This window comes from Carettochelys insculpta, chromosome 1 (assembly GCF_033958435.1).
Source record: "Carettochelys insculpta isolate YL-2023 chromosome 1, ASM3395843v1, whole genome shotgun sequence".
Lineage (NCBI taxonomy): Eukaryota > Metazoa > Chordata > Testudines > Carettochelyidae > Carettochelys > Carettochelys insculpta.
Genome location: NC_134137.1, coordinates 275,565,139 through 275,591,804, shown reverse-complemented (window position 1 = coordinate 275,591,804; position 26,666 = coordinate 275,565,139). Strand labels below are relative to the sequence as shown.

The 26,666-nt window shown below is 42.0% G+C and overlaps 1 protein-coding gene across 1 annotated transcript in view; it reads right to left on the bottom strand.

Annotated features, from left to right (window-relative positions):
• RFX4 (regulatory factor X4) overlaps positions 1 to 26,666 on the bottom strand; it is a 103,059-nt gene that overhangs the window by 59,369 nt on the left and 17,024 nt on the right. Inside the window, exons 2-7 of the mRNA XM_074983839.1 lie at positions 20,996 to 21,057; positions 13,914 to 14,127; positions 12,943 to 13,020; positions 9,690 to 9,853; positions 6,370 to 6,470; positions 4,867 to 4,925 (exon numbers count right to left, since the gene is read on the bottom strand). Coding sequence (XP_074839940.1) covers positions 4,867 to 4,925; positions 6,370 to 6,470; positions 9,690 to 9,853; positions 12,943 to 13,020; positions 13,914 to 14,127; positions 20,996 to 21,057 — 678 coding nt within the window. The remainder of the gene's footprint in view (positions 1 to 4,866; positions 4,926 to 6,369; positions 6,471 to 9,689; positions 9,854 to 12,942; positions 13,021 to 13,913; positions 14,128 to 20,995; positions 21,058 to 26,666) is intronic.

The window sequence follows — 26,666 nt, the reverse complement described above, 5'->3', positions numbered from 1 at the left end:
AGCCTCACTGAGTTGATTCTCAAGACTCCATGGGCCTCTTGATCTTTTCTGGAAGTTACCAGCCACGGTAGCTGTAGAGAACTCCAAAGCCATTTTTTCCAGCTCTACTCAGGGGCCTTTTGGAGGGGTTATGTTAATGAGGGATTTTGGAGGATGCTAATGAGGTGCTTCCATGAATACGCAGCACCCCATTAACATAATGGCAGCCACACACAATTCAAAAACCAAAGCCAAATGGGAAGAAGGGGCCTTTGAAATCAGGGGGTCCTTTTGAAAGGCCCTTGTCTACATTGGCAGCGTGTGTTTCAAAAGCAGCACTTTCAAATTGCATGCAGCTGCCATTATGCTAATGAGGTGCTGCATATTCATGGTAGTGCCTCATTAGCATCTTCTGGAAAGGAGGGGGCTAGTGTAGACATGGCCAGGATGTACAGTAAAAGCCTGGTTATACAGCACCTGGATAACCAGCACATTTGGTTAACTGGCATGCTGACGGGTTGGTTGCCTGGCCAGGGCTGGCTGCCACAAGACTGGTTACCCGGCCACAGCCAGGAAAGCAGGGTGGACGTCTGCTGCCTGCCTGGGGAGCAGGGCTCTCTTCCTGCTGTCTCTTCAAGGGGCCAGAGTGAGGACGGCTGCTGGACCCACCTCAAATAACCAGTGCCCCTGTTCCCTGTGAATGCTGGATAATAAACTTGTACTGTATTTGGTTTCCATGAAATACAAATCTTGTCAGGTGCATCTAATCAAACTATTCTCCCCCTAGACCATTCATTCTCCAGACTGGTCTGCTTCAGTCCAAGAGCAAAACCACTTCGGCCCAGATTCTTCCCCTCGATCTGTGCATGGAGGAAATTCCCTGTGCGTGCCTCTTCCCCCTGCCATGTGAAAAGAGGGGTCACCCACCAGCACATCATCACCTGCCCATCCTCTGCCCTGTGCAGAGGCATCCCTGTGAAAAGGGAAGGAGTAGGCTGAGGGACCAGGATCACACCTCAGCCCTGTATGAACTAATGAGAGAAGAAAACCCAGTCTAGAGCTGAATTAGCTTTTCCAAAGAGTCTCCCCTGGGGGCCACTGCAGACTGAAGAGTCCATGACGTAAGGAGATGTTAAGGGGCAAAGCTAGTGATGAAGCTCACAGCCTCTCTGTGAACGGCTCTGGTCTTTTACATGCAGATTTTTGGGGAGCCACCCCAGGTTTGCTCATGCTGTACAGTGGCAAACCTACTTCCAGGAATGAATGAAAGGAGAAGGAACTCCACAGAGCACTGTCACCGAGCTTTCCTTCCCTCAAATCTCAAACCCTGGGGCTATTTCTGCTGTAGGGGATAATCTGGGGCATTAGATACCCTTTTCAAATGTAGCCCCTCAAACTCTGTGCTGTGGGACAAACCCTTTGTTGGTGTTAATGGGTGAATTCCACTGGAGTCAAGGGAGATTCTCTTATTTATACCATCAGACAATCTGGCCAGGTGAATTTTGCACAGTACCTATGACTTAACTGAGACCATGAAAAATAAATTCACAGAAATAGTATGTTCAACCTGCATGGAGTATTTTTATTCATAAAACAATGGAAATACCACAAAACTTGAGCATATAAGATATTCACAGCTGTAAGAAATTATAATGGTAATTTTATCTATAAAATGACCGCTACTGAAATATTTCTGAAATGCCAAACAAGTCTTGATAAATAAACTATTGCAAAACTTCGAAAGAAAACAATTAGGGCTGCAGATTAATCACAGTTAACTCACATGAACGACTCAAAAGACCATGGTTTGAAAAACTGTGATGAATATCAGCGCTAAACAGAATAATAATTGAAATGTATTAAGTATTTTGGATGTTTTTCTACATTTTCAAATATATTGATTTCTATTTCAAATTAGAATACAAAGAGTACTGTGCGCACTTAAAAATTTTGATTACAAATATCTGGACTGTAAAATGATAAAACATAAATACTCTTTTTCAGTTCACCTCTGACACTTTATCGTGAAAGTGCAATTTACAAATATAGAATCTGGGGAGTTTATTATTACATAGTTGCACTCAAAAACAAAACGTGCAAAACTGTATTGCCTTAAGTCAATAGGGTCCTATGTTTTGTTCAGCTTACTGCTAAGACTAACAAGTTTATTTGCATTTATGGGAGATAATGCTGTCTGCTTCTTTTTTTAAAATGTCACCTGAAAGTGAGAACAGGTGTTCGTATGTCACTTTCACAGAATCATAAAACATAGAACTGGAAGTGACCTCAAGAGGTCATCCAGTCCAGCCCCCTGCCCTCTTGGCAGGACCACACACCATCTAGATCATCTCTAATAGGTGTCTATCTAACCTGCTCTTAAATATCTCCAGCGATGGAGATTCCACGGCCTCCCTAGGTTGGTGTGGCAAGGTGTTTACGTGCCAGATGTGCTAAGCATTTGTATGACCCTTCATGCTTTGGCCACTGTTCCAAAGGATATGATTTCATGCTGATAATGCTTGTTAACAAAAAGTGTTAATGATATTTGTGACTAAACTCCTTCAGGGGGCAGGAGGAAGGAGAATTGTATGTCTCCTGCTCTGGGTAATCTACATTTATTCTCCCATATGTTTCACGCGATAGCAGTCTCAGATGATGACTCAGCGTGTTTGTTTTAAGAACACTTTCACTGCAGAGTTGACAAAATGCAGAGAAGGACCTATGTGAGAGTTCTGAAGATATTGATAGCACGTGACTCCAAGTTTAGGAATCTGGAGTGCAGTCCAAAATCTGAGAGGGAATAGGGATGGAGCATGCTTTCAGAAGTCCTAATAGAGCAACACACCAAGCTGGAAACTACAGAACTGAACCACCAAAAACAAAAACAAAAAAATCAGCCTTATGTTGGTGGCATCTGATTCAGGTGATGAAAATGAACATAAATGGGATGCATGTCCTTTGGAATGGCAGCTAAAGCACACAGGGACACATAAATCTTTACAGCAGCAGAGACCAATAGGAATTCAAAGATCGCCACACTTGTGGTTGTTGTCTTTCCACATTTGCCACGTTCGCGCCCCACCATGCTTAAAATAAATGCTCTCCCCCTCCCTCAGAGCCAGGCACTCACAGCACACACCCCTGACTCTAAATAAATGCACTCCTTGTTCCCCAGAAACAGGGACTTTCAACTCCACCACACCCTGCTCTAAATAAATGCCCTCCCCTGCCCCAGATCCAGCCTCCTCCAGCCCCAATCCCCATTCTAATTTAACACTGGAGACTCACCAAAACTGACACTGGATCCACCACTGCCAGAGCAGCCACTGAGGCCACTGCCACCATATGCTTCTCCCACCAAGCAGTGGGGTGTGTGCACAGTGCGGACAGACAGCATTTCCCATGTGTGGCTCTCAGAAGGAGCCATATTTAAAAGTTCCAAGAGCCACATATGGCTTGAGAGCTTATGTCCTGTTCACCACCTGTGGCGAGTGGCGAACATGTTGGACAATGCAGCTTTAGAGTATCTGGCACAAAAATATATTGTGATGCCAGCTGCAACAGTGCTATGTGAACACCTGTCCTCACTTTTAGGTAATATTGTAAACAAAATATGACAAGCAATATCTCCTGGAAATTGTAACCAGTCTTGTTTATCTGAATGATTAGCTGAACAAGAAGTAGGACTGAGTGGACTTGTAGTCTTTAAAGCTTTACTTACTTTTGTTTCTGAATGTACTTATGTTTGGATATAATTCAACTTTTGTAAGTTCAAAGTTCATGAAAAAGAGATTGCACTACAGTACTTGATTTAACAGAATTGAAAAACATGGTTTCTTTTGTTTTTTACAGTGTAAATATTTTTAATAAGAATAAATGTAAAGTGAGCAGTGCACACTTTTTACTCTGTGTTCTAATTGAAATTAAATATATTTGAAAATGTAGAAACCATCCAAAATATTTAAATAAATGATATTCTATTATTCTAATGACACAATTAACTGTGCTATTGTGATTAATTTTTAGCCCTAACAGTCTTAAAATAATCCATTTAAAAATAGAAAATATCATCATGCTAGCCTCACAAAAAGATAAAGAAAACTAATAATATAAGTGTGTCTAATGTTAAAGCAAAAAGGATGGACAAAATAACCCTGTTGATGTAGTTCTAGTTCTGTATGCAGCTAGCTACTAGCTTTCAAGATAATTTCAAGAAATACAATCCATCGTGTATGTCTATCACAGCATCTTTTGCAAGGTGGTATGTCTGCATAACCCCCTTAATCATTTTTTTATCGAGGCAAAACTCACTAGTTCTGCCCATATAAAGACTAGATTTAAAAAATATATGTTACAGAGTTCAGGATTTGAGAGCACTTGGTTTTAAAGTGAAATATGTGGCTACAATAAGTGACTATCTGCTCTATTTTTATTTTGTTTTCACTCAAGGTTTAATGTCACAAATAGTTATGGTGTTTTCTGTCGGCAAAGGGACAAATTGCTTTCCTCTTCAAAGCCCAATCCAAAGCCCACTGGTAATCAGTGTAAAGTTTCCCATTGGTTTCAATGGTATGAACTGGGTCTGAAACCTCTTCTAGGATCAAAATATGAATTTGTTACACAGAAGTCACTGGAAGTTGGAATGCAGAACTGCCCCACTACATAATAAAACATTTAACTAATTTTTGGACATTTTTATAGCTTATCTATAGAAGACCACAATAAATATTAGAGACAAGATTAACAATGCTTCAGGTTTCATTGTGACCTCCAAGAGAGTTTCTTCTCTTGCAATATCCAACTTGCAGATTTAGCAAACTGTTACAAAAGGCAGCAAAAGCAACATAGATTAAATTTATCAGAATAGATAACCAATAAAATACCTACCTGACAGAGATGATTTAATGAGGTCTGCCGCCGGAGAATTTGTGAAAACCTCCTGGACACTGCAAGTAAAAAGAATTGGAACAGTTAGTAATATGCCAAATAAATTTTAGTTTAAAAGTATCTTGTGGAAACTAGTATCAATTAAGCATGCTGTTAAGACCCACATTTGTGATTCATTTATTGTTCATATTAATGACCCAGTTTCCAAAGACAGACTTCTGAATAGAATTTTCAATTCTTACACATGGATGCTGAACTCAATAGTTACAAGTAAGTATAAAGACTATTTATATCTGTAAATGATGGCTTGACTGTCCCAAAAAACAGATTTGGGCATCTTACTGAGGTTTCCATGTTTGTAACTCGGGCTGTGAATACTTATTATACGTACAAGATCTATGATCCTAATCGTGCAAACACTACCAGACATACAGCTTTTTGTCATCAGTATTTCCACTGGCTTCAATGGGATTTCACAAATAAGAGTAAATATTACACCCAGTACCAAGTAACAATTTGAAGGATAACCAGGCATTAAGTACAAGCAAATACTAGTGCTTTCAAGTTTATTCTTATGTTATAGTCACTATAATATCACTACAGTCACTGTATATATCAAAGCAAATAATCTGTGGAGACATTTGAAGAGATTTGTTGGCATTACCTATTGCTCCTACATTGTCCATGAAGGAAGTTAAATATATTTTGAGATCTATTAAACTGTTCACTGTCCCACTATTCATATGAACAGTATAAGTTTCACTGTTGTAGATTCTCAATAGTTTTGAAGTGACAAAGAATTAACAAAAATATGCTTGGCACACTTGCCATCATTTTTGAATAGCTAAGTAAATGACCAAAACTATCAAGTGGATTATTCTAATTTACGTCTTGAGTACTCGCTGCAAAACATACTCCTAATTTTCCATGCTGATCAGTAGTTAATCCTTCTCCTAAATTAGTTTTTTTTTAAAAAAAAAAAACTTCTGATGTGGAATTTACTGCTCATGAAAAGCAAAGAATTGAGAGCTGTGAAATAAAGCAGGCTTTATCAATAGGTGATGTGCACTGCAGGCATCTACAAAGCACGTCTGAAAAGGCATAGTGCCCTTTCCTGCGGTGACAGGGTAATTTGATCTCCTTCATATTTAACTCTGGCACTTCTTTGGAGTGAGGGCCTCAAGCTGTATTCAAATTGTGCAAGTCTATAGGTTGTTTAATAATTTTCTTTGCCTAATATCACGCCTAATGCTTGCTTACTGTCAACAAGCTAATTTCTTATGAGAATCCACAAAAAAGGAAAGACAACTGGTCTTAGAACTGTGTCTTATTACATTTAAAGGAAACTGGTTCTCATGAGTGAGTGGAGATTATTGGTGAATGAAAGATCTGTAATGTTGATTATTTTCATGACCAACAGAACATTTTCCTTCCTTCCAATTAACTGGTAATGCATAAATAACACGTTCTTCTCAGATAATAAAAGGATTGCTCAGTACATACACTCAAACTTGATATTTCGGAGGTTCTCTGGCAGGTCATGAAGAGCTACTTTTAACCACTCATCCAGCTGTTTTGCAAACTTTCGGATCACCTGAGTCAAGCTGAAAAAAAAAATCACTACTTCAGAAAACGTATACTCTGTGCTTTATACTGCAGAGCCTGGAGGTCTGTAAAGTCAGGGTTCTTCCACCCACCTTATCATTTTTAGTTACAATCAATTCATTAAAAAAGGCAGCTAGGACACAATCTTCAGATGTGAACATCTTACTGGAACATTAATATCCCCCACTTGAGATATGGCAGTAAGGGTCATAATAAAGGAATTCATGTGCTTAATTGCCAGTTTGAACAGCCACATCTGGATTCTGGAAGTCTCCCTGGTTGTTCACATTTAACAACTGAGACATTACATAAAAGGAAAACTTTGGCAGAGCTTCAGGAGGGTGAAGTGACTCTTGGGTCAGATTTGATTCTTTGTTACATCAGTGCCTTCACAGAGAAATTCTGATAAAGTCAGTGTTGTTACTCTGCATTTACACTAGAATCATTCTGAGCAGAATTTACCTCACTACAGTCAGTAGGGCTGACTAGAAGCCTAGTAACAGGACTTCTTAGTTAAACAGGATTAAACATCAGAAGCTGTATTATAATAATAACAGACCTTTATTTTATATCTAAACTCTCTCTTTCTGTGTGTGTGTGTATATATATATATATATATGAATTATAAGTTTGAAATGGAGAAGAAATAGCCCTGTTCCTTAATGACTACATTTTGGGAACTGTGTTCTCAAACTGGGTCAAAGTTGAATTCTGATCATACAAGTAACAGTCTGTCCAGCTCTTACAGCTGTGGGCAGACCCACTGAGCACTCAGAGTCACCTGCAGGATGAACGACTTGGACAGAATAGAAAATATCTGAAAATATCTATACCAAAAGGGAAAATGTCCACAATATGAAGAGCTCAGGAATTGTTTCAGACTCATCTTCCTCATTCAAATAAACTGTAAAGATCATATCCATCTTTCTCCTAAACTTACAACTGTGCATGGTGTTTTCAGTTTGGAAATTTAAAAAAAAAAATCAGCCTCAACCTATTCAACAGTCATAAAAAAATAGCATGGTCCTAGTCTCAGGCTATACCTATATGAGGGAAAGTAAGTCAATTGCAGATACACAATTATAGTTATGGCAATTGTGCAGCTAGAATCGATGTAGCTGCAAATGACTTACCTGGCTGTCCTCACTGAAGAAGGGTGAGAGGAGTGTTTCTCCCGTTGACCTCCCTTACTCTTTGCATCTCACAAGGAGTACAGAGGCTGACTGCTGACTTTTGATAGGTCAATTTCATGCATTCCTACCAGATGCACAAAATCAGCCTTTGGAAGATCTACCCTATCTGGGCCGATCTTGCAGACTAGTATAGACATAGCTTCAGTCATGTTACTTTAAGGAAGAGTAGACCCAAGATGAGCGTTTTGAGCACCATTGTGCCCAGCCCTGCATGGGTGGGTATACAAAAAAGTTCACCCATTCCTTATGGAACCCCTGTGCAGGGTCTGGGCTCAACTCATCAAGTGGGTGCACAGCCAGCTTCCTGTAGATACTAACAACTCACGCTCACAGTAGGGCAGGAAGGGGTGTGTTGCACAGGACATGGCCATGGTCCTACCTTTCTCTACACCGGCTAGCTTATAGGGCTGGGTATGGATGGGAGTGTTGATGCCCCTACTCAGAGCTGACCAAGTGAGGACCAGCTGGTGGGCGGGGCCCAAGGCAGCATGCTGTCAGCGGGACCTGGCTTGTGGGTGGTGGATGCTATCATCAGCCGGAGGTGTAAGACCCAAGGCAACCATCTTGCTCGCCTTGCCCTGAGGCTGGGCCTGCCCCCACTGTAAGGTCGGCATGTTGGAACTGCAATACTTGTCCCCAGGGAATTTCGGCTGAGTCAGAAAAATTTCCTCCAAGGGCTTCCACTGATGTTTCTCCATTGCTGTGAGACCCTTCCGCACTCCCTCCAGTCTGCGCTGTGGCTTAACTGCCATACTCTGGACCTTTATATGCATTACGAAAGTTCACATTCATGCTCAGGTCTTTCCTTATTTGCCACGAAAGAACGAAGCAGCTTAAAAAAAGGACTGCTGCGCAATTTAATCCTTTTGATAACATAGATTGGAGATGGGGAGGTGATGTCTGCAAAAACTTGCAAGATTTGCTGAAGAAATCCATGCTTGCACCCTGTTCCTGGTTCCAGATGGATACTTTGCCTCTAGTTAACAAACCATAGAATCTGAATGCTGCACTCTAGTTTAAGTAAGTAGAACAAAAGCCAGAAAGGTTTGCTGTAATTAAAGCTACAACAAAATATAGTTGACCAAACATTCAGTGCCCACGGCAAGCATTCAGAGCAATAGTCTTGACAAATTGTTAGCAAATCTTGTGTTGAAGTTTGTCAAATAACTTTGAATATAGAACAAATTCATAAAGATCTAGGCCTGTTTTCAGATAAGTAACAAAGAGAAAAAGGAGCTTCAAGCACTGACTGAACAAAACTTTCTGCAATGAATTGTTGACCCTAACCCTGCTCTCTCTACACAAGCAAAACCCGGTGGACACAAATGAGTGCCACAGGGGAAGAGAACAGACAAGATCTGACATGTAGATCAGAAAGGAGAATTTAGCTCTCAACCTAGTTTGGAAAAGCCAAGTGTCTTTCCTATTCAGCAGAGAGAATCTGGCGGGAAAGGCTGGTTCTGGATCATGCAAAGAAAGTAACCCCCAAGTGGGCACAATTCTGTGCTGCACATGATGGAATTTAAATACACATATGTCCTCCCAGAGACCAGCCTTATATCCAGCCTCCCACACGCATTTTGTTCTTGGTAAGTAGAAGAAAAATTTGGGTCAGAGACTGTGACAGAGATTAATGCTTGGATTTCTGTAGATGTATATGCATTTGTGCACATGCAGATGGACCATTACTAACTCCTCCTGGTGCCTTAACTCAAAATAATGTGCTGTCAGCCCTGGAGGAGTGCAGGGTCATCTCTCTGAGAGTATTCTAAGGAGATATAATAAAGGCAATTCCACTGCCTGCAGATTCCTGGTCAGCACTCATGCACATGCTGGCTGTAACATGACCATCTATTTGCTCTGAGACATTTCTTTAGGATCCCATCTATCTTTAAACTCATTTAAATTGCTTCAGACTTGGATTCAGCCCCTATGTAGGAAAATTTTGTTTGTTAAGCAAATAAATCCATACAAGTAACAAAAACAGTTCAAACAAAAATTGCCCACACTGCAGAAAACACTCACCTGTCAGGTAATGCTTGCAGTACTGTTGGCATCAAAACACCAGAAATAGCTTTGTACAATATTGAATCACAAACCCCAACTATATTTACTACAGTGGAAGAACCCAACACAGGAAGCATGTGAGGCGGCATCCCTTGCCAAAAGTGCAGAAGAAAACTTTGAACCTAGAATTACAGACACACAAATTATACCTGATAAATATGATTTTTTTCTTAAATAATCTAATTCCATAGTATTGATACAGCCCCACAGTAGTACACGGCACTGCACAAAACTCACATGACAGAGTCCCTACCTGGATAAATATAGTACATTATAAATATAACACATTATATAGTACAGTACACATAAATATAGTACATTATAAATATAGTACAGATATAGTACATTATAAGATAAATGTGTAGAAGGATTAAGAAGTATTGCCATTGGGGAGAGACTGGTTTAAGAGAAGTTTCCCATGCATGTCACGCAATTTACATTCTCTACGAGGAGGCACAATCAGTACAACTCCTTGATTCTATATACACTTCCTGATTTTTCATTGCTTGGATTTTGGGTAGTCATTTATACATGTGCACAGGGAATGTCAGGAGGGGGCCAGAGCTGGTCAAAATATGGCAAGTGTTTTCCTTGTCATTTTTTGGAAGAAACAAAACATGTTTGATTTCTTAAAAGACATGTTCTCTCTTTGGGGTTTTTTTGTTTGTTTGTTTGTTTTTTAATGAAAACCTGAAAATAGTTCTACTAAAAAGGAATGAACTGGTGGAGGGGCATGAACAGGAGAAAAAACATGAAGGATGGGAAATCAGTTTTCAGGTTTTTAAAAAAGGTGAGAATTTTAGTCAAAACAGAAATTTTCTGTGAAAATTTTCATTTAGGATAAAAAGCCATTTTCCATGGAAACATATTTCATGACCTCTAGAGCAATCAAAACAGTTAACAATCTGATCCAATAGCATTTTAGACCCACTTTGCACAGACATAAATGACTACACAAGGTGCAAAGTAATATTTTACAGTTTTCTCTCTCTCTTTCTCTCTCTGGATGTACATATTTGGGTCTTTTTCTGTTAGCTGGTCATTGGAGGTGCTGAAAACCTATTAGGTTTCCAAAAAGGATATACCATCCGTTGGCTAAGGAGCTATTGTGGATCTGATCCTGTAAACACTCCTAAATGTATGCTTATCCAGTGTCACTGAAGTTAATGGGACTAGAACAAGAGATATTTGCCTTATATAAGCTGTCAGTTTTACTCTCACTGGCCGTGTCTACACTAGCCCCAAACTTCGAAATGGCCACACAAATGGCCATTTCGAAGTTTACTAATGAAGCGCAGAAATGCATATTCAGAGCTTCATTAGCATGCGGGTGGCCTCAGCACTTCGAAATTGACACGCCTCGCCGCCGCGCGGCTCGTCCCGACGGGGCTCCTTTTCGAAAGGACCCTGCCTACTTTGACGTCCCCTTATTCCCATCAGCTCATGGGAATAAGGGGACTTTGAAGTAGGCAGGGTCCTTTCGAAAAGGAGGCGCGTCAATTTCGAAGTGCCGTGGCTGCCCGCATGCTAATGAAGCGCTGAATATGCATTTCAGCGCTTCATTAGTAAACTTCGAAATGGCCATTTGCGTGGCCATTTTGAAGTTTGGGGCTAGTGTAGATGTAGCCATTAAGAAACAGCCTTGATCCCCCATTGAAAATGTGTGGTTATTAACAAAGGAAGCTACCAATGGGAAATTTTAAAATGGGAGACAGTTCCAATTTCACTCGAGTAAATGAGATTATTTGGTTTGGATGTAGTCATTTAAAGACCCTCAGCTTGAAAATGGAAAAGTGTAAGGAATAATTGGCAGCATGAGAGACAGGCATAGAGAATTCTGCTGCCACTCTGGCTGGAATCCTCAAAGAAATGCCCAATTTCTATAAACTTTCAACAGGAACTGTGTCTCTGGACTCCCTTATGTTCTTCTGCAAAGCCTCGTCTCTGTGGCCACATCTACACTATAGCAATCTTTTGAAAAACAATCTTCTGGAAGATCTTCTTTCAAAGCTGCGTCTATACTACATTTTCAGAAGGGGAATGCAAATGTGGCTCATCAGAAATGCAAATGAGCTGCCCGTTTATGTATCATACACATAATTTGCATAATGGTGCCCACTCACTGTTCTAGAGGTGTTTTTTCAGGAAAAAAAACAATCAGTGTAGACGGGGTTCCTTCGAAAACAAGCCCCCTTTTTGAAAGAACCCTTCTTCCTGAAAAATATGAGGAAGAAGGGTGCTTTTGAAAGTGGGGTTTCCTTTTGAAGGAACTCTGTCTACACTGCTTGTTTTTCTTCTGAAAACAACACTTCCAGAACAGTGAGTAGCCACCATTATGCAAATGAGGCATGTGATGGGTACATCGGCACATCATTTGCGTTCTGATCAGCTGCATTTGCATTCCTCTTCCGAAAGGGGAATGTGGTGTAGATGTAGCCTTGACAAAAGATCTTCCGGAAGATCATCTTTCAAAAGATTGCTGTAGTGTAAACGCAGCCAAGGAGATGAGGCTTTGCGAAGGAACCTAAGGGTGTCAAGACACACAATTCCTGTTGAAAGTTTATGGAAGCTGGACATCTCTTTGAAAATACCAGAAGAGCACGTCCACACACAAAAAAAAAGATAAAAGATTGATCTGCTCTTTCGATAGATAGTATCCACAGAGCCCCCTGCTCTTTGGAAAGAACAGGTTGGGGACTGAAAAATCCAGTGCCCTGAGAACTGCTTTTTTGAAAAAGGGCCCGCGGAGCATCTACACGTGCTCTTTTTGAAAGAATCTTTTGGAAAAAGGGACTCTTCCTCATATGGGAGAGGGAGAGGACTGCCGGAAGAAGAGCCACACTCTTTCAACTTCAGACTGAAAGAGCGCATTTTGTGTGCAGACGATCTGCAGGTTCTTTTGGAAAAGGCCCATTTTTTTTTAAAAAGAACTTGCTAATGTAGACACAGCCAAAGAGTGTGTTGTAGGGGCTGATCCTACATTGGAGGTGGGGCAGACTAGGTGTGTTAATAGATTTTTTTTCTTTCTCTAACGTGTTGACGTAAAGAGTTATTATTAACAGGCACATAAAAAGCACCATATATACACCAGGGTAAATATCCTATATTATTCACAGAATTGTACCAGATAATCTGTAACTTGAAATATCTCATTCAAAATATGGATACATTAAATGTTATTAAACTATAGTTCTTTTCCTTCTCAGCATACCTCATCAAAGTTGGCTCTTATTACAGTGTCCAGTATCCTTTGACAGTGAGTTCTGTACATCATAATGAAGGTAGAAACCTGAAAAAGAAAAGGAAAAAAAAACAACTGAAAGATCATTTTACTTCAAAAAAAATATAAAATCAAATTAAAAAAAAAAACTTCTGATTGAGAAACAATTGAAATACACAGTACAAAAAGAACATGGCTGTTTTCCTCCATATATAATTGCAAAAAATGCTAAAATCAGCTGAAATGACGAGTTCAGTTAGATTATTATTAGAAACAATGCAAGTCTTAAATTCTCCCTTTGAGACAAACAAAAGATTCCTTGATGGAGATTCTGCAAGCACAAAACGGGCAAAAAATCCTTGATGAGATCAACAGGAAGAACAGCCCTTAGTTAGGAGATACATGTGTGTGTGTGTGTGTGTGTGTGTGTGTTGTTCAGTTTACATACTTACTACATACAACTAGTGTCTACAAAGTAGAAGAACAAGTAAGAGTCAAGACATTTTGCCATATGCACAGATAGGATTTTTTCACTTTCCAGCCTACAGGAAGGGTAAACGTAGTAAATACGCTTTTTCCTCAGGAAAGTGCTATATTCCTCTCAGCTGGTAAACAAGGGAGTTCACACTTTGTAGGTAGTATACCAGATTACAGAAACAGAGGCCCAGAATATCACAGTTGATGACATAAACAGATACTGTTGGTTAACCCTTTCTTACTGCGCTTATAAAATAGGGAGTTCACACTGAACTTGGAAATGTTGCAAATCAGTACAGTAGATTTCTTCAGACATTTAAGTGAGAGAAAAATGTGTCCCTAACACATGGAGCAATTAAGTCCCTCATAAATAAAGCCTAGGCATTATTAAACTCACTGTTATTTAAGATCTTTGTATTTTACATCAACCCTTCATCAACAGGAAAAAAGCAAGGCAAGCCAAAGGAATATTTCAAAAGCATTACCTTCTCCTCTGGCAGACTGGCTGGCAGATTTAGATCTTTGACATTTGGAAACTCTGGCAGCAATGTTCCAAGTTTGGATCGTGGTGAATACGCCACTGTCTGTTTGGTTACTTCTTTTTTTCCTGTTTCATTGACCCAGGCTGCTCCCTTCTTAGAATACATCACGTCATAATACTGAGAGCTCTCTTTTACTGCAATGCCATAGTAATGGTACCTGATATGCGAAGATACACATTTTATAAGCAGCCTATTCACACAGCGTATATGTATATATAAAGGTCAAGAGGAGAGAAAATATGCAATTGTTGGTGATTTCTCTTGCAAAACAGATGTGTGATAGTATACATTTGGTGCACACATGCTGATTTAATGGCAGAACGACATTGCAATGTAGCAAGTTTCTAAATACCAGTCACGCTGGTAAAAAGTACTCTAATGAGAGAGAGTACAGCTGGTTTTATGACAGGGCATCAAAATAGAATGCAACCTTTGATTTGTGCTTTCTTAAAATTCTCAGCCACAGCTTAAAGATACTTGTTTTCTAAACGTTTGCACTACAGCTCTGCAACTGATCACTTTGCTTAACTATGACCAAAAACGTAGAACCAGACCAACAGAACTAGCTCCCCCTGCTATATGTCCAGCTCCACGAAGAGTGATGATTGAGGAGCAAAACTCTTTGGCTGTATCTACACAGCACAGCTTTACCGGCAGATCCATGCTAATGAGCAGCATGGTCCCATGGCTCATTAGCATAGCCGTGCGAGAGCTCGGTCTTAGCAAAGGCGGGTGCCAACAGTAAAGAGGCCGTGTGAACTGCCCCTGCCGGCAAAAAGCCCCTCTGTAGTCAGACCCTTATGCCTGAAAGGCAACAGAGGGGCTTTTTGCTGGCAGGGGCATGTCCACATGGCCTCTTTCTTGCCGGCACCCTTCTCTGCTGAGACTGAGCTCTTGCATGGCTATCCTAATGAGCTGGGGGACCATGCCGCTCATTGGCATGGATCTTCCAGGAAAGCCGCGCCGTGTAGACCCAGCCTTTATCACAAGCAGAACTGACTGGAAAACTTCAGATGAAACAAAATTTCCAAGCGAAACAGAAAAAAAACGTATAGCACAAATTAGCAAATCCCAGGAATGTCAATGTCAGGATAAAATCGTTTGCAACTTGGATTGGTGTGCCCATTAGATTGAGACCAATGAGGGATATTACACGACAGGATAACACCAGCTATGTTACAATGCGTCAGGAAAGCAAAGTGGGTTTAATATGGCTGTGACATCACTGCCCCTATTGCTGAATTTGTGCTACAGCTTAGCACTGCCATGGAGGATAATGGGACCTCTCGTTATTCAATCCAATCCCCCACATCAAAGCAGGGACGCACAATATGATTCCTTCCATCAACCTTGACCAGAGCCACTCAGCTGTCACTGCCTCATTGTGATGATTATGAAAATGGCACCTCAGAAATACTCGGCTCTTGAAACGTTTGTTCACTTCTTTGTTTTCCCTAGAGGAAGCTGTCTGGCAGCGTCCATGGCCTCGCAAAGACACAGTGGCACAGACTCCTTCTTGGGTGTAGAGTCCTTTGGAGCCCAGCCATGACCACTGATTAAGGTGATGCTCCATTAGTTAGTTAAACAGGACTCCCTTGAAAACAATATTAGACTCTCTGAGTGGGATTTTCAAAAGCCCCACAGTGACTCCTAAGAACATGTCCAATCATCTTTCAGTGGCACTTATGCTTCTACATCAGTTTTCAGTACTTTAAAAACCCCAGTCTCCCTTTCTAGTTACCTCAGGGGCTTAGGAGAAACCCCAGATTTCGCACAGGACAGCTGGCTATAAGAACAGCCACACTGGATCAGACCAAAGGGCCTTTTAACCCAGCATCCTGTCTTTTGACAATGGCCAAAGCCAGGTACCCCAGGGGGAATGAACAGAACAGGTAGTCATCAAGTGGTCCATTCCCTCACGCCCATTCCCAGCTTCTGACATACAGAGGCTAGGAACATCATTCTTGCCCATCCTGGTTAATAGCCATTGATGGACATATATAGCTATTGATGACCCTTTACTATCAGACTAATCCTAATGGCAGCTGGCTGAAATTCAGGATTTCTGGTTCAATGGAAATTTGAGTTAGTAATCTGGTTTTGTTCTGATTCAGACTGAAACCAAATTGTACAAAGCTTCCTGTGTGAACTGAACATTCTGAAAAAAATGGTTTTGGAAATCCCATGCATGGCTTCTATAGCAGCAGATAAATTGAGAACCATGTCAACTTCATTCAGCAGCTGTGAGGGCTCCCAAAATCTGCCGTTCTGGGGTGGCTCTAACCACAGGAAGTTCTGGGAGCCAGCTGGCCTGGGGGTCTGGGTCTCTGGCTCCAGGGCAATCCACATATTGGGTTGCCACAGGGCAAGACCCTGGAGAAACCTGCTCGCCAGCAGCCCACCAGGAGACCAGTCAGGGACCCATCAGAACTCTGCTTGACATTCATGCAAAGGTCACTGAATCGGAGTCATTTCTGCAAAACAGTTTGGGCTTGACAATCAGCATTTGCTGATGAAACTTGCATCAGAAAATCCCCAGTCCGCTCTAGGCCTCACCCTGTTGCATGTTTAACATGACTGTCTTACGCTTCTGCTCAGCTGCCACCTGCTCTCCACATTGACATGCTCCATTTGTTGTATCATGAGTGAGATCCCCTCACCACCTCTAGTCCCTTTGGGCTGCATAAAGAGCTGCAGCAACCTAACGCGGCCCGCAAAGCCCTGGTTCCACTGAGTGGAGAATTTCCCCCAGCACAAGCCTGGTGGAAGACAACCATCAAGCTGCTTTCTGAGAGCCTCCTTGCAGGCTCTGATGTGGGGTGGCTTGCCGAAGGTGGGACTCGGGGGCAGCAGGAGTATGCTGGGGGCAAAGGCTGCAGCAGGCATAGACAGGAGGGTGACAGAGTTGCCTGGCCCCTGGGCCAGGTGTGTGTGCGGGGCGGGGAGGGGGAGTTGGCTCTGTGCTCACACGAGGGGCAGGGCCTCGGCTGGAAGCTGTAGGGCTGGGGTAAGCCAAACCACAGCACTGTCCAGAGTATGCCCCATGGTGCTCCCACACCAAGTGAATGGGTCTGGGGCTCCCACCAACCCCACTGCTCCTGCAGCAGTGGCAGCAGCGGCCAGGAGCCTTGGAACCTTTTGAATCACAGGGCCCTGGGGCAACCACCCTCTTTGTCCCTCCCTGACAGCAGGCCCCAGGAACAGACTTTCTAACTGTCTAATTATACAAACCCAGACACCCTTGCCCTGCCCCCTGCTTCCCTTTGCCTGAGGCCAGGCCCAGGCCCCTGCCCCAGCCCTTCTCTGAGGCCCTGTCTCTGCTCACTCCTTTCCACCTTCCTTCATCGCCTACTCTTTCCCACCCTCGTTCACTGTCATTGGGCTGGGGGAGGGCTTTGGGGTACAGTAGGGGGTGCAGGCTCTGGGGTGGAGCTGATGGGTCCGGAGTGTGTGTGGGGGCTCCAGGTGATGCTAACTTTGAGTGCCCCTCAGAGTGACTGTCATGCCCAACTGCTGGCCAGAGGCGCAGCTAAGCAGCTCGGCTTACTGCCCTGCCTGCAGGCAGCATGGCCGCCACTGCTCCCCTTGGCCACGGTTCCTAGACAATGGGCAGTACTCCCGGTGGGGGTAGCCTGTAGAGACCCCCCGGATGTCCCTATGCTTTGGATGTGCCAGTCACTTCCAGGAGCCATGCAAAGCCAGGGCAGGGAGGGAGCAGCCACGGCTTCTTGAGCCACGGGATTTCAGTGGCTTAAAATCTGGATTGGTTGCAAAAGCTCCATATCGAGGCTGACTCCAGGGCACTCCCAGCCAATTGAGGAAGGTTGGGAACCCTAGGGGAAACACTGAATTGATTCTGAGCACCCCAAGGAAGCTGACATAATGCAGACAGTGCCTCAGCCCCCCAGGGTCAGGAGCACACAGAAATGGATTAAAGCCCCTTTTAAGCCCACTTTCCTTGCATTACAAGTTTTTGGCAGTACTTTAGGGGCTCAGCACAGAATCTCACCCCATGTCTTATATCATTAAATTGTTCCTTTAGGACTAGATTCTGATTCTTTACACATGCTGGGTAGCACTTTACTCCAAAGATAACCTCGGCGTCATTGACTCCACTGGGGTTATTCATGGAATACACACTATTCACCATGAGCAAAGGGATTACCATCTGGCACAGTCAGTTCAATTGCTGAGTCAGTGGGAAAATGTAGGTGGTATCATATGAGAGGTTCTTCCCTCTAATAAATTCAGCAGCTCACAGCTCAATTTGATCTCACCTTTGCTGCTGCAAAATCAAAACCTGAACAAAAGCACATAGCATATGATGGTATTTAATTTTGTATCACTCCATTCCTAGCATATTTCACTTTAGCAATACACTTACACAAGAAGGTTTCTCCAAAAATCTCAAAATCAAAGAAATGAAAATAGTCAAAAATTAACTTATTAGGTATATTGCTGTAACGGGCAGAACACCTCAGCGTGCACTGCAAACATTCTTTGAAACGTCTCCTATCTCCTGTGTGGAAAAGAGTTAAGCCAATGGCCAGCAAACGAACATTTGAGCATTCAAAGAATAAAATCCCGGCCACACACATGCATTTTTACAGCAGAGTGGAATGACTTTTTCTTTCATGAGTGGAGTACCTGCAGCACTCCTTCAATGGAAGAATAAAATTCCCTGCACACCATGTAGTTTCCATTGGGAAAAGTAACCCCTTGTTCATATGATTGGAGTTTCAAGCAACAGTACCATTCAGAAAGAAATCAGCTTTTGTGTATCGCTGCCTTCTCATGGCTCACCTGTTGTGAAATGGTTTTTAAGCTCAGTGCGATAGAATGCAGCTGTGTTCTTACAGGCAATACACCCTGTTGCAAAGAAGAAAGCTGCTCAGCTCATGTCCAGAAGCAAAGTGACACTGTAGCTCAGAACTTCCTGATGTTACTCTTTCATTATAAAGAGACTGAAGACAGAACTGTGTGAAGCTGGATGATCTTAACCAGTGGTATGGCTGGAGTTCCCTCGGGCAATAGGTGGGTAGTGGAGTGAAATGATATTGGCAACAATTGATCAGCCCAATTGTTGAGATGGAGGCAGATGTTAGCTTTACATTCTTTAAAAAGTCCTGCGGCACCTTATAGACTAATGGGCTAATATATGCATCTGATGAAGTGGGTCTTTGCCAATGAAAGCTTATGCTCCAATAAATCAGTGAGGCTATGTCTACATGAGAAGCATCCCTCTACAGAAGTTACTGTTGGAAGAGATGTTCTGACAAAACTTCTATCGACAGATCCTGTCTACTCATAAAAGCAGATTGATCTTTTGATCTGCTCTGTTGACAAAGGGGCCCCCTGGAGCGTCTACACAGTTTCTGTTGACAAAACGCATTTTGTGTGCAATGGCTCTGCAAGTTTTGTTGACAAAACCCCAGTTTTGTCTACAAAATTCTCTAGTGTGGACGTAGCCTTAGTCTATAAGGTGCCACAGGTCTTCTCGTTGTTTTTGCAAATACAGACTAACACGACTACCCCTCTGACAAAGTTCTTTAGTAATTTCTCTATGATGTAACATTTAATTTGAACGCAATTGGTTATTTTTGAAAATAAAAACAGAACTCGGAGCTGTACTGTACTTGGCAAAGAATAGTTTACTGTAATAGACAGTATTGTGTGCATGTATAGCTCTACCCTTAATTGGATAAAATCAGAACTATTCCTCTGGGTGCTATGATTCTTACCTTGCTACCAGCTAAAAGAGATACAGACGTAAACAAATTGAATCCCACCTCCTCCTGTTGCTGTGAGAATTCAGGTGGCCGTGGGGGCACCCAGCACAGTAGTAATCATGAACTTCCTATGTGGTCATGCATTTGTTTCTATGCTGACTCACTAAAACCCCGTAGATTGCTCTTGGTTTTGTGTTTATTTTTCCCTCCTTTTCTGAGTTAAAAAGATAGCTAAACTCAGATGTTAGCAACAACCCAGGTCACGTATGAACTGGATGGGAATCTTACTGGACAATCCAGTGAGATGACACATGCCCAGTAGATATCCTACCAATGTTCCCACATTACCAAGAATGGGTCCTGTAAATATTTAAATATACACGTCTACTGGCAAATGCATCCCCATAGCTGTGGAATGAGCTAGCATGTTCAGTTTGATGCTATTCCTGAAAATGTCCCCTCTCAAAGGCAGCATTATTCACTGAAGTGATCAAATTTATTGGCCAAATACTGCCCACCAAGTTCTATAGCAGGACTGCCAAGTATCAGAGACGCAGCCGTGTTAGTCTGTATCTTCGAGAACAAGAAGAAGTCCTGTGGCACCTTATAGACTAACACATACTGTTAGTCTATAAGGTGCCACAGGACTTCTAGTTGTTACAGCAGGACTGTGGCTACAACCACCTTTACATGTTCGGCTATGCCCAGGCCTCTGCATGAAATAGGAGTGTAATTGCCATCTATTTCTGTTCATGCAAAGTAAGCATAGAACTAGGGCTACTGGTAAACCGCCAATGCGGCTTCCTGAAATGGGACAGGTTTGCGTGTTCCCATGACAGCTGATGTGAATTGTTTACAATAAGCAGTGGAAGTGTTGGTAAAGTGCTAGAACATATTGACCTCCTGTTGTCCGGCAAATTCTCTCATCCTGCACAGGCCAGGTCCCAAGGATGCTGGATGAGAGAGGTTCGAGCCTGTACATAAAATGTATGTTAAATATAATCACATTAGAACTCTATAAAGTTTTAATAATGAGCAGAGAATGGTGAAATAAGCACTCTTTTAGACCACTTATAAATGACCACAAAGATAAAATGTTATTTAGCAGTAGTTTCCAAGGTAATAAAAATAGATGTGAAGGAGAACCTCACAGTAATGTATTCAGGCAAAGTTTGCTCCTAAGATGCTCCAGGGAAAAATTCATCCCTGGCGTCGTGATCCTATTTACAGTGACAGGAAGCTCTGTCAGAATGTGACCCTGTGTGAGAATGTGAAATAAGATTATACGTTGCTCACTTTGACTGGCCTCTGGTTCCAAGTCTTCTTGTCGTTAACTGTGGAAACTGTTGTCTTATTATCTGCAAATAAATACAGTGACATGTTAGCAAATCAAAAAAGCACATATGCTAACACTGTATTTTTAACATGGCCTGTTTGGGGCAGCATGCAGGAGAGGAAGGGCTTGTCTACACTACCACCTTCCTTCGAAGGAAGGATGGTAATTAGGGTGTTCGGAGTTTACTAATGAAGTGCTGCCGTGAATAGGCAGCACTTCTTTAACCAAATTCTCCCCTGCAGCAACTGCGAAGTTTTACACTTCGAAGTACCGTCACGCGTTGAGCTGCGGCGCACCCGCCAGTACTTCGAAGTGCCGGGGCAACTTTGAAATCCCCTTACTCCTCAGTAGTTTCTGAAGGCATGATCTACTGGTTCAATTAGTAATGGTCTGAATCCTAAATATTGCTGGCACTAAAGTTGTGGTGTTTGTTACCAGTGCTCTTTATTGCCAATTTAGCATAAATCAGTGCTCAGATTCTCTGCTTTACCCTGTTTGTGACATACACCATTATTCTCCATCCAGAGTGTAGAACCTCATCGAGCAGAATTGTGGCCTCTGTCAAACTGCAAAATCTTTGTATTTTAATGTCAGGGGTGTGGAGGAGTAAGGGGACTTCAAAAATTTTGAGGAGTAAGGGGACTTCAAAGTTGCCCCGGCACTTCGAATTACTGGCAGGTGAGCCGTGGCTAGACACGTGACGGTACTTCGCACTTTAAAACTTCAAAGTTGCAGCGGGGGAGAATTTGTTTAATGAAGTGCTGCCTATTGATGGCAGCACTTCATTAGTAAACTCCCAACACCCTAATTACCATCCTTCCTTTGAAGAAAGGTGGTGGTATAGACAAGCCCGAAGAGAAATTGTACTGCACAGACAGAAGGGCTGTGAAATCTGTGAAATCTGACAGTAATCTGTCACCCACTGGGAACAATTGCACTCACCCTGCAATAGTACCTAGTAACCAATTTCCATTCCAGTTTGTGGCAACATGATGCCTAGGATCACAGTGCCACCAAGGATGGGCTGAACTAAGTCATGCTAAGGCCCTAAACTGTGCCAAGTTTAAGACGCCCCATAGCATTACCCAAAAATGTAAATGAGGGGGAGAGGTTATATTTAGACTCCTCATAAACTGAGGCCCTAAGATGTATCTTACTTAGCTTGTGCATAAATCCAGCTCTGCACTCAGGTCTGGCTTGCTGTCAGGTCACAATGCCATGCACTGAAATTTGGGCCTGCAACCCTTCATCATTGCAGGTTGTGACCCAAGGCCCCTCTGAGTGGTACTGCAATCCTGCAGGCTAGGTCACACCACCACCCAGTTGGGGCACATTCTCAAATGAGGGTGCAGGACAAAATGCCCATTTTTCTGAACCTCTGGGATGCCTATTTCTCCCTTTTACTGTACCCCACCACCCACCCAATTGGCACCCCGTCAATGGTATGCACCCTGTGTAGCAAAGAGAGCTGTGCATACTACTGCATGTAGATATAAAGTGTGACAGGAGAAGTCTGACCAAATTAGCCTGTTCATTCCCTTTACTGAATGAGGTGAAATAACAAATGAAATTCACAACTCCATTCACTTAAACTTCTCTAAATTTATAACACATTGAATCAGGGTTCAAAACCTCTAAGAGCACAGTTCTACCTGTAGACTTGATGAGAGTTTCACCTAACATTTTTAAAAGCTGCCCATGTATATGTTTGAGGGTATTGGGGTCTTCATTATACCAGAATACGACATCAATTACTAGAATATTTGGTCAGTGTTCTGGTCAAACTAGCCTGAGAGTTTACAATTTAGGTAATTTTGGTTATAGGTTACTAATGTGTGGGAATTATCTCATCTTGATGGCTCTGGAAGCAGAATGTTTCTTAGACCGCAGTAGTTCTTTCAGAGATTCGCACACCCCTGACATTAAAATACAAAGATTTTGCATAGTAACAGAGAGAAAGCCGTGCTAGTCTGTACACTATCAAAACAAAAAAGCAGTAAAGTAGCACTGTAAAGACTAACAAAATAATTTATTAGGTGAGCTTTCGTGGGACAGACCCACTTCTTCAGACCAAAGATTTTGCAGTTTGACAGAGGCCAGAGTTCTGCTAGATGAGGTTCTAAACTCTGGATGGAGAATAAAGGTGTATGTCACAAACAGGGTAAAGCAGAGAATCTGAGCACTGATTTATGCTAAATTGACAATAAAGAGCACTGGTAACAAACACCACAACTTTAGTGCCAGCAATATTTAGGATTCAGACCATTACTAATTGAACCAGTAGATCATGCCTTCAATAACTACTGACTCCTTCATTACAGTCTAGTCCCTGTAGCAATACAGGGCTCCCTTTTATGGGTCTGCCCAGCTCCTACTGAGGCCCAAGAGAACGGAACTCCCTCACAGGAATGAGCCCAGCCTGCAGTATCCTATCACATGAGGCTTGATGAAAATCTTTTTCAGCAGGAGAACCAGAGAAAAAAGAAAGCTGTAGGCCTCAAAGACTGGTATGGAGGAGGAATTTCTTCCTCTACTTTACTCATCAGCAGTCTGGTTTCCATACTAAATTATTCTGACTTTTTCTCATCTTTGATGAAAGCTATGTAAAATTAATTGAAGACAAAGATAAAAGCAGAAAAAACAGAAGAAATGTCAATTAAAGATTAATTAAGTAAGATGGACTTTTCCCATAAAATTATGTTTCAGCTCACTTGGTATCAGCAATCAATATCCAACCCTGACTGATGACTGATTAAAAGCTATGGAACATACATTTGGAGCAAAGCTACTTTATAAAGACTTACAGTATCACATATTTTGCTTATTCTTCACTCTTATTTCCTTCCAAATTGATAAATTGTTTTCCATGTGCAAAAAGTAACTGTGTTTGTTTCTGAGAACCTTGCACACATTTGGCTTATGTCAAAAATGCTATGTATGTTCACACTCACTAGGCTGTTCAGCTTTAATTTTTGGAGCAAAACTTCAGCAAACAGTAAAACACTTTTGTGGAGCTGTGAAAGTTCAGCCGAGCTGTTTGATAAATGAGCAGACGGGCAAGCTGCCTCTTTCTTTTTTTGTATGGATTCAATGAAGCCTGCCTAAAGAACACCACATGCTGTTCCAGCTACTGATCTAACATTCCGCAACATCTCAACCTTCCAAATTTCCTTTAATTACACATTAATCCCACCCCTCTCTCTTTCAGTTTCTGCAGACAGGGCTGGGGGCTCCAGAGGGCTGTGGGAAAAAAGGCAGTGTTGAAGAACCACTTTCTGGGGATTTCCACCCCCCCCCTTTTTTTTTCTTTCAGTGGTTGCTGTCATTCAGAACATACCATTCCACTCCCAAAGCTGAATATTACAGCAGTAGATTCAAAACCAAATTACTTTATTTTACTTTTGTCCAAATGCTACACTGAAAAAATTGAACTAGTTTCCAAGTGTGTCAAGTGCTGATCAAGTGTAACAGTGCACACTGCAAATGTTACATATGACTTATATGTTGTGGGAGTTCTTGAAATCTAGAAATCAGAAATTTCAACAGGCCAGGGAAGAAGTGATCAGGAAAAGAGAAGAATAAATAAAGCAGAAATTCAGCTGATTTGCTTTTTCCCCCTTCTTTCAAATCCAGCACTTTAAGCAATAGAATATACTTTCTCGGGCACTGCTGAAGTTTGTACTGTTTATAATATTCACTATAAATTATTTTTTAAAAGTCCAGCGAAACTTTAAAGGAAAATTCCTGGATTTTTTTTCAGCTAAATGTACACAGGGTGGTGTAATTTCAAACACAACAAACGTTATTTAACAAATAATTTATTTTCAATGTTTGTATTTTTATGGCTGTAAATGAGTTTGTTCTAACTCCATGGCTATTTGGAAGTGAAGCTCAGTAGTTTGGGGAGTAGCTCACTGGGTGCTGAAATCAATGGGAAAAGCAGAAATATCGAAATGTTGTTTTTGAAATGTATTTCCACTCTGAAAAGTGACTAAGAAATAGCAACATGGAGGTTCATGTTTATTGACTTTCAATGACTCACAAAGAAAATTTTCTCTGTTTATAAATAAAGAGAATGCTTTCTAGCTTTCAGAATTGAGAGCTGAAAAATCAAGCTGGGTTCTTTCCTTCCCATCACCAATAATGAAGATTCTATGGGGCTGCACAGATATAAATGAGGGCAAGATTTGATTACAGTTTGAACCTGCTTAATAATTCTGTTGTTGATGTGTTAGCAAGAATGGAATCCAACTACGTTCCCAACAGCAGCATTGGCTGTGCAGTAGTAATGGAAGTAAAACATATTGGTTACGTCCACACTTAGGAAAACTTCAAAATGGCCATGCTAATGGCCAAATCGAAGAATACTAATGAAGCATTGACATGAATATTCAGTGCCTCATTAGTATGCCACGTTTCACTCACACACAGCTCATCTACATGGGGGTGCTTTTCAAAGGAGCCTGTAAACATCGAAATCCCCTTATTCCTATCTGCTGCAAAACAAGAAAACATCATTCTGGGATATATTAGAAGGACTGTTGTAAGCAAGAGATGGTGAGTAATTCTCCCCCTCTACTCTGTGCTGATTAGGCATCAGCTGGAGTATTGTGTCCAGTTCTGGGTGCCCACATTTCAGGAAAGATGTGGACAAATTTAAGAAGGTCCAAAGAAGAGCAACAAAAATGATTAAATGACTAGAAAACATGACCTATAAGGAAAGATTGAAACAATTAGGTTGGCTTTATCTGGAAAATGGAAAACTGAGAGGGAACACAATAAGAGCTTTCAAGTATTTAAAAGGTTGTAACAAGGAGGAGAGAGAAAAATACATTTTCCTTAACTCCTGACGATAGGATACGAAACAACGGTCTTAAATTGCAGCAAGGGAGATCTAAGTTTGAATTAGGAAAAACTTCCTAGTTGTTGGTGTGGTTAAGCATCAGAATAAATTGATGGGGCAGGTTGTGGATTTGTCATTGCTGGTGATTTTTAAGAGCAGGCTATGAAGACACCTGCCAGGGATGGACTAGATCAGGAGCATGCAAAGTGTAGGGCACAACATTTTGTAAGGTGGGCACAGCACGATCAGCACTCTCCCCTCCCATGGCTTCTGTTGCCTCACCAGCCCTCTGCTTTCTGCTACTGCTGGTGCCAAAGGAATGCACCCCCTCCTTTCCCCCACCACTGGGACAATCAGAATGTGCACAGGCCCTGAGTCAAGGAGTGGAGGGCAGCCAAACAGTTCCCAGCTTGATAAGGTTACGCTCCTGGAGTCCCTATCTGGTACCCTCCTGAGGTTCTCCTCCTGAGCACCCTTCCCACTTTGGGACAACTTCTACTGCCTCTCAGCACCCCCTCCCAAGCATTCCACCCCCTTCATGAGCATCTTCCGGTATCCTTTCCCGTGCTCCTCCCAGAGCTGGGGGGTCCTGGCTAATTGCAAAGCTGAAAAGCGGGGCTAGACATAATATATGCTCACCCCTGGTCTAGATCATGCTTGGTTCTGCTGTGAGTGCAAGGGTCTGGACTTGATGACCTTTCAAAGTCCCTTCCATTAAACTATACTCTCTGCTCTCAACACTGCATCAGGAGCCGGTATGATACTGATTTCCTTCCTCACTTAACTTC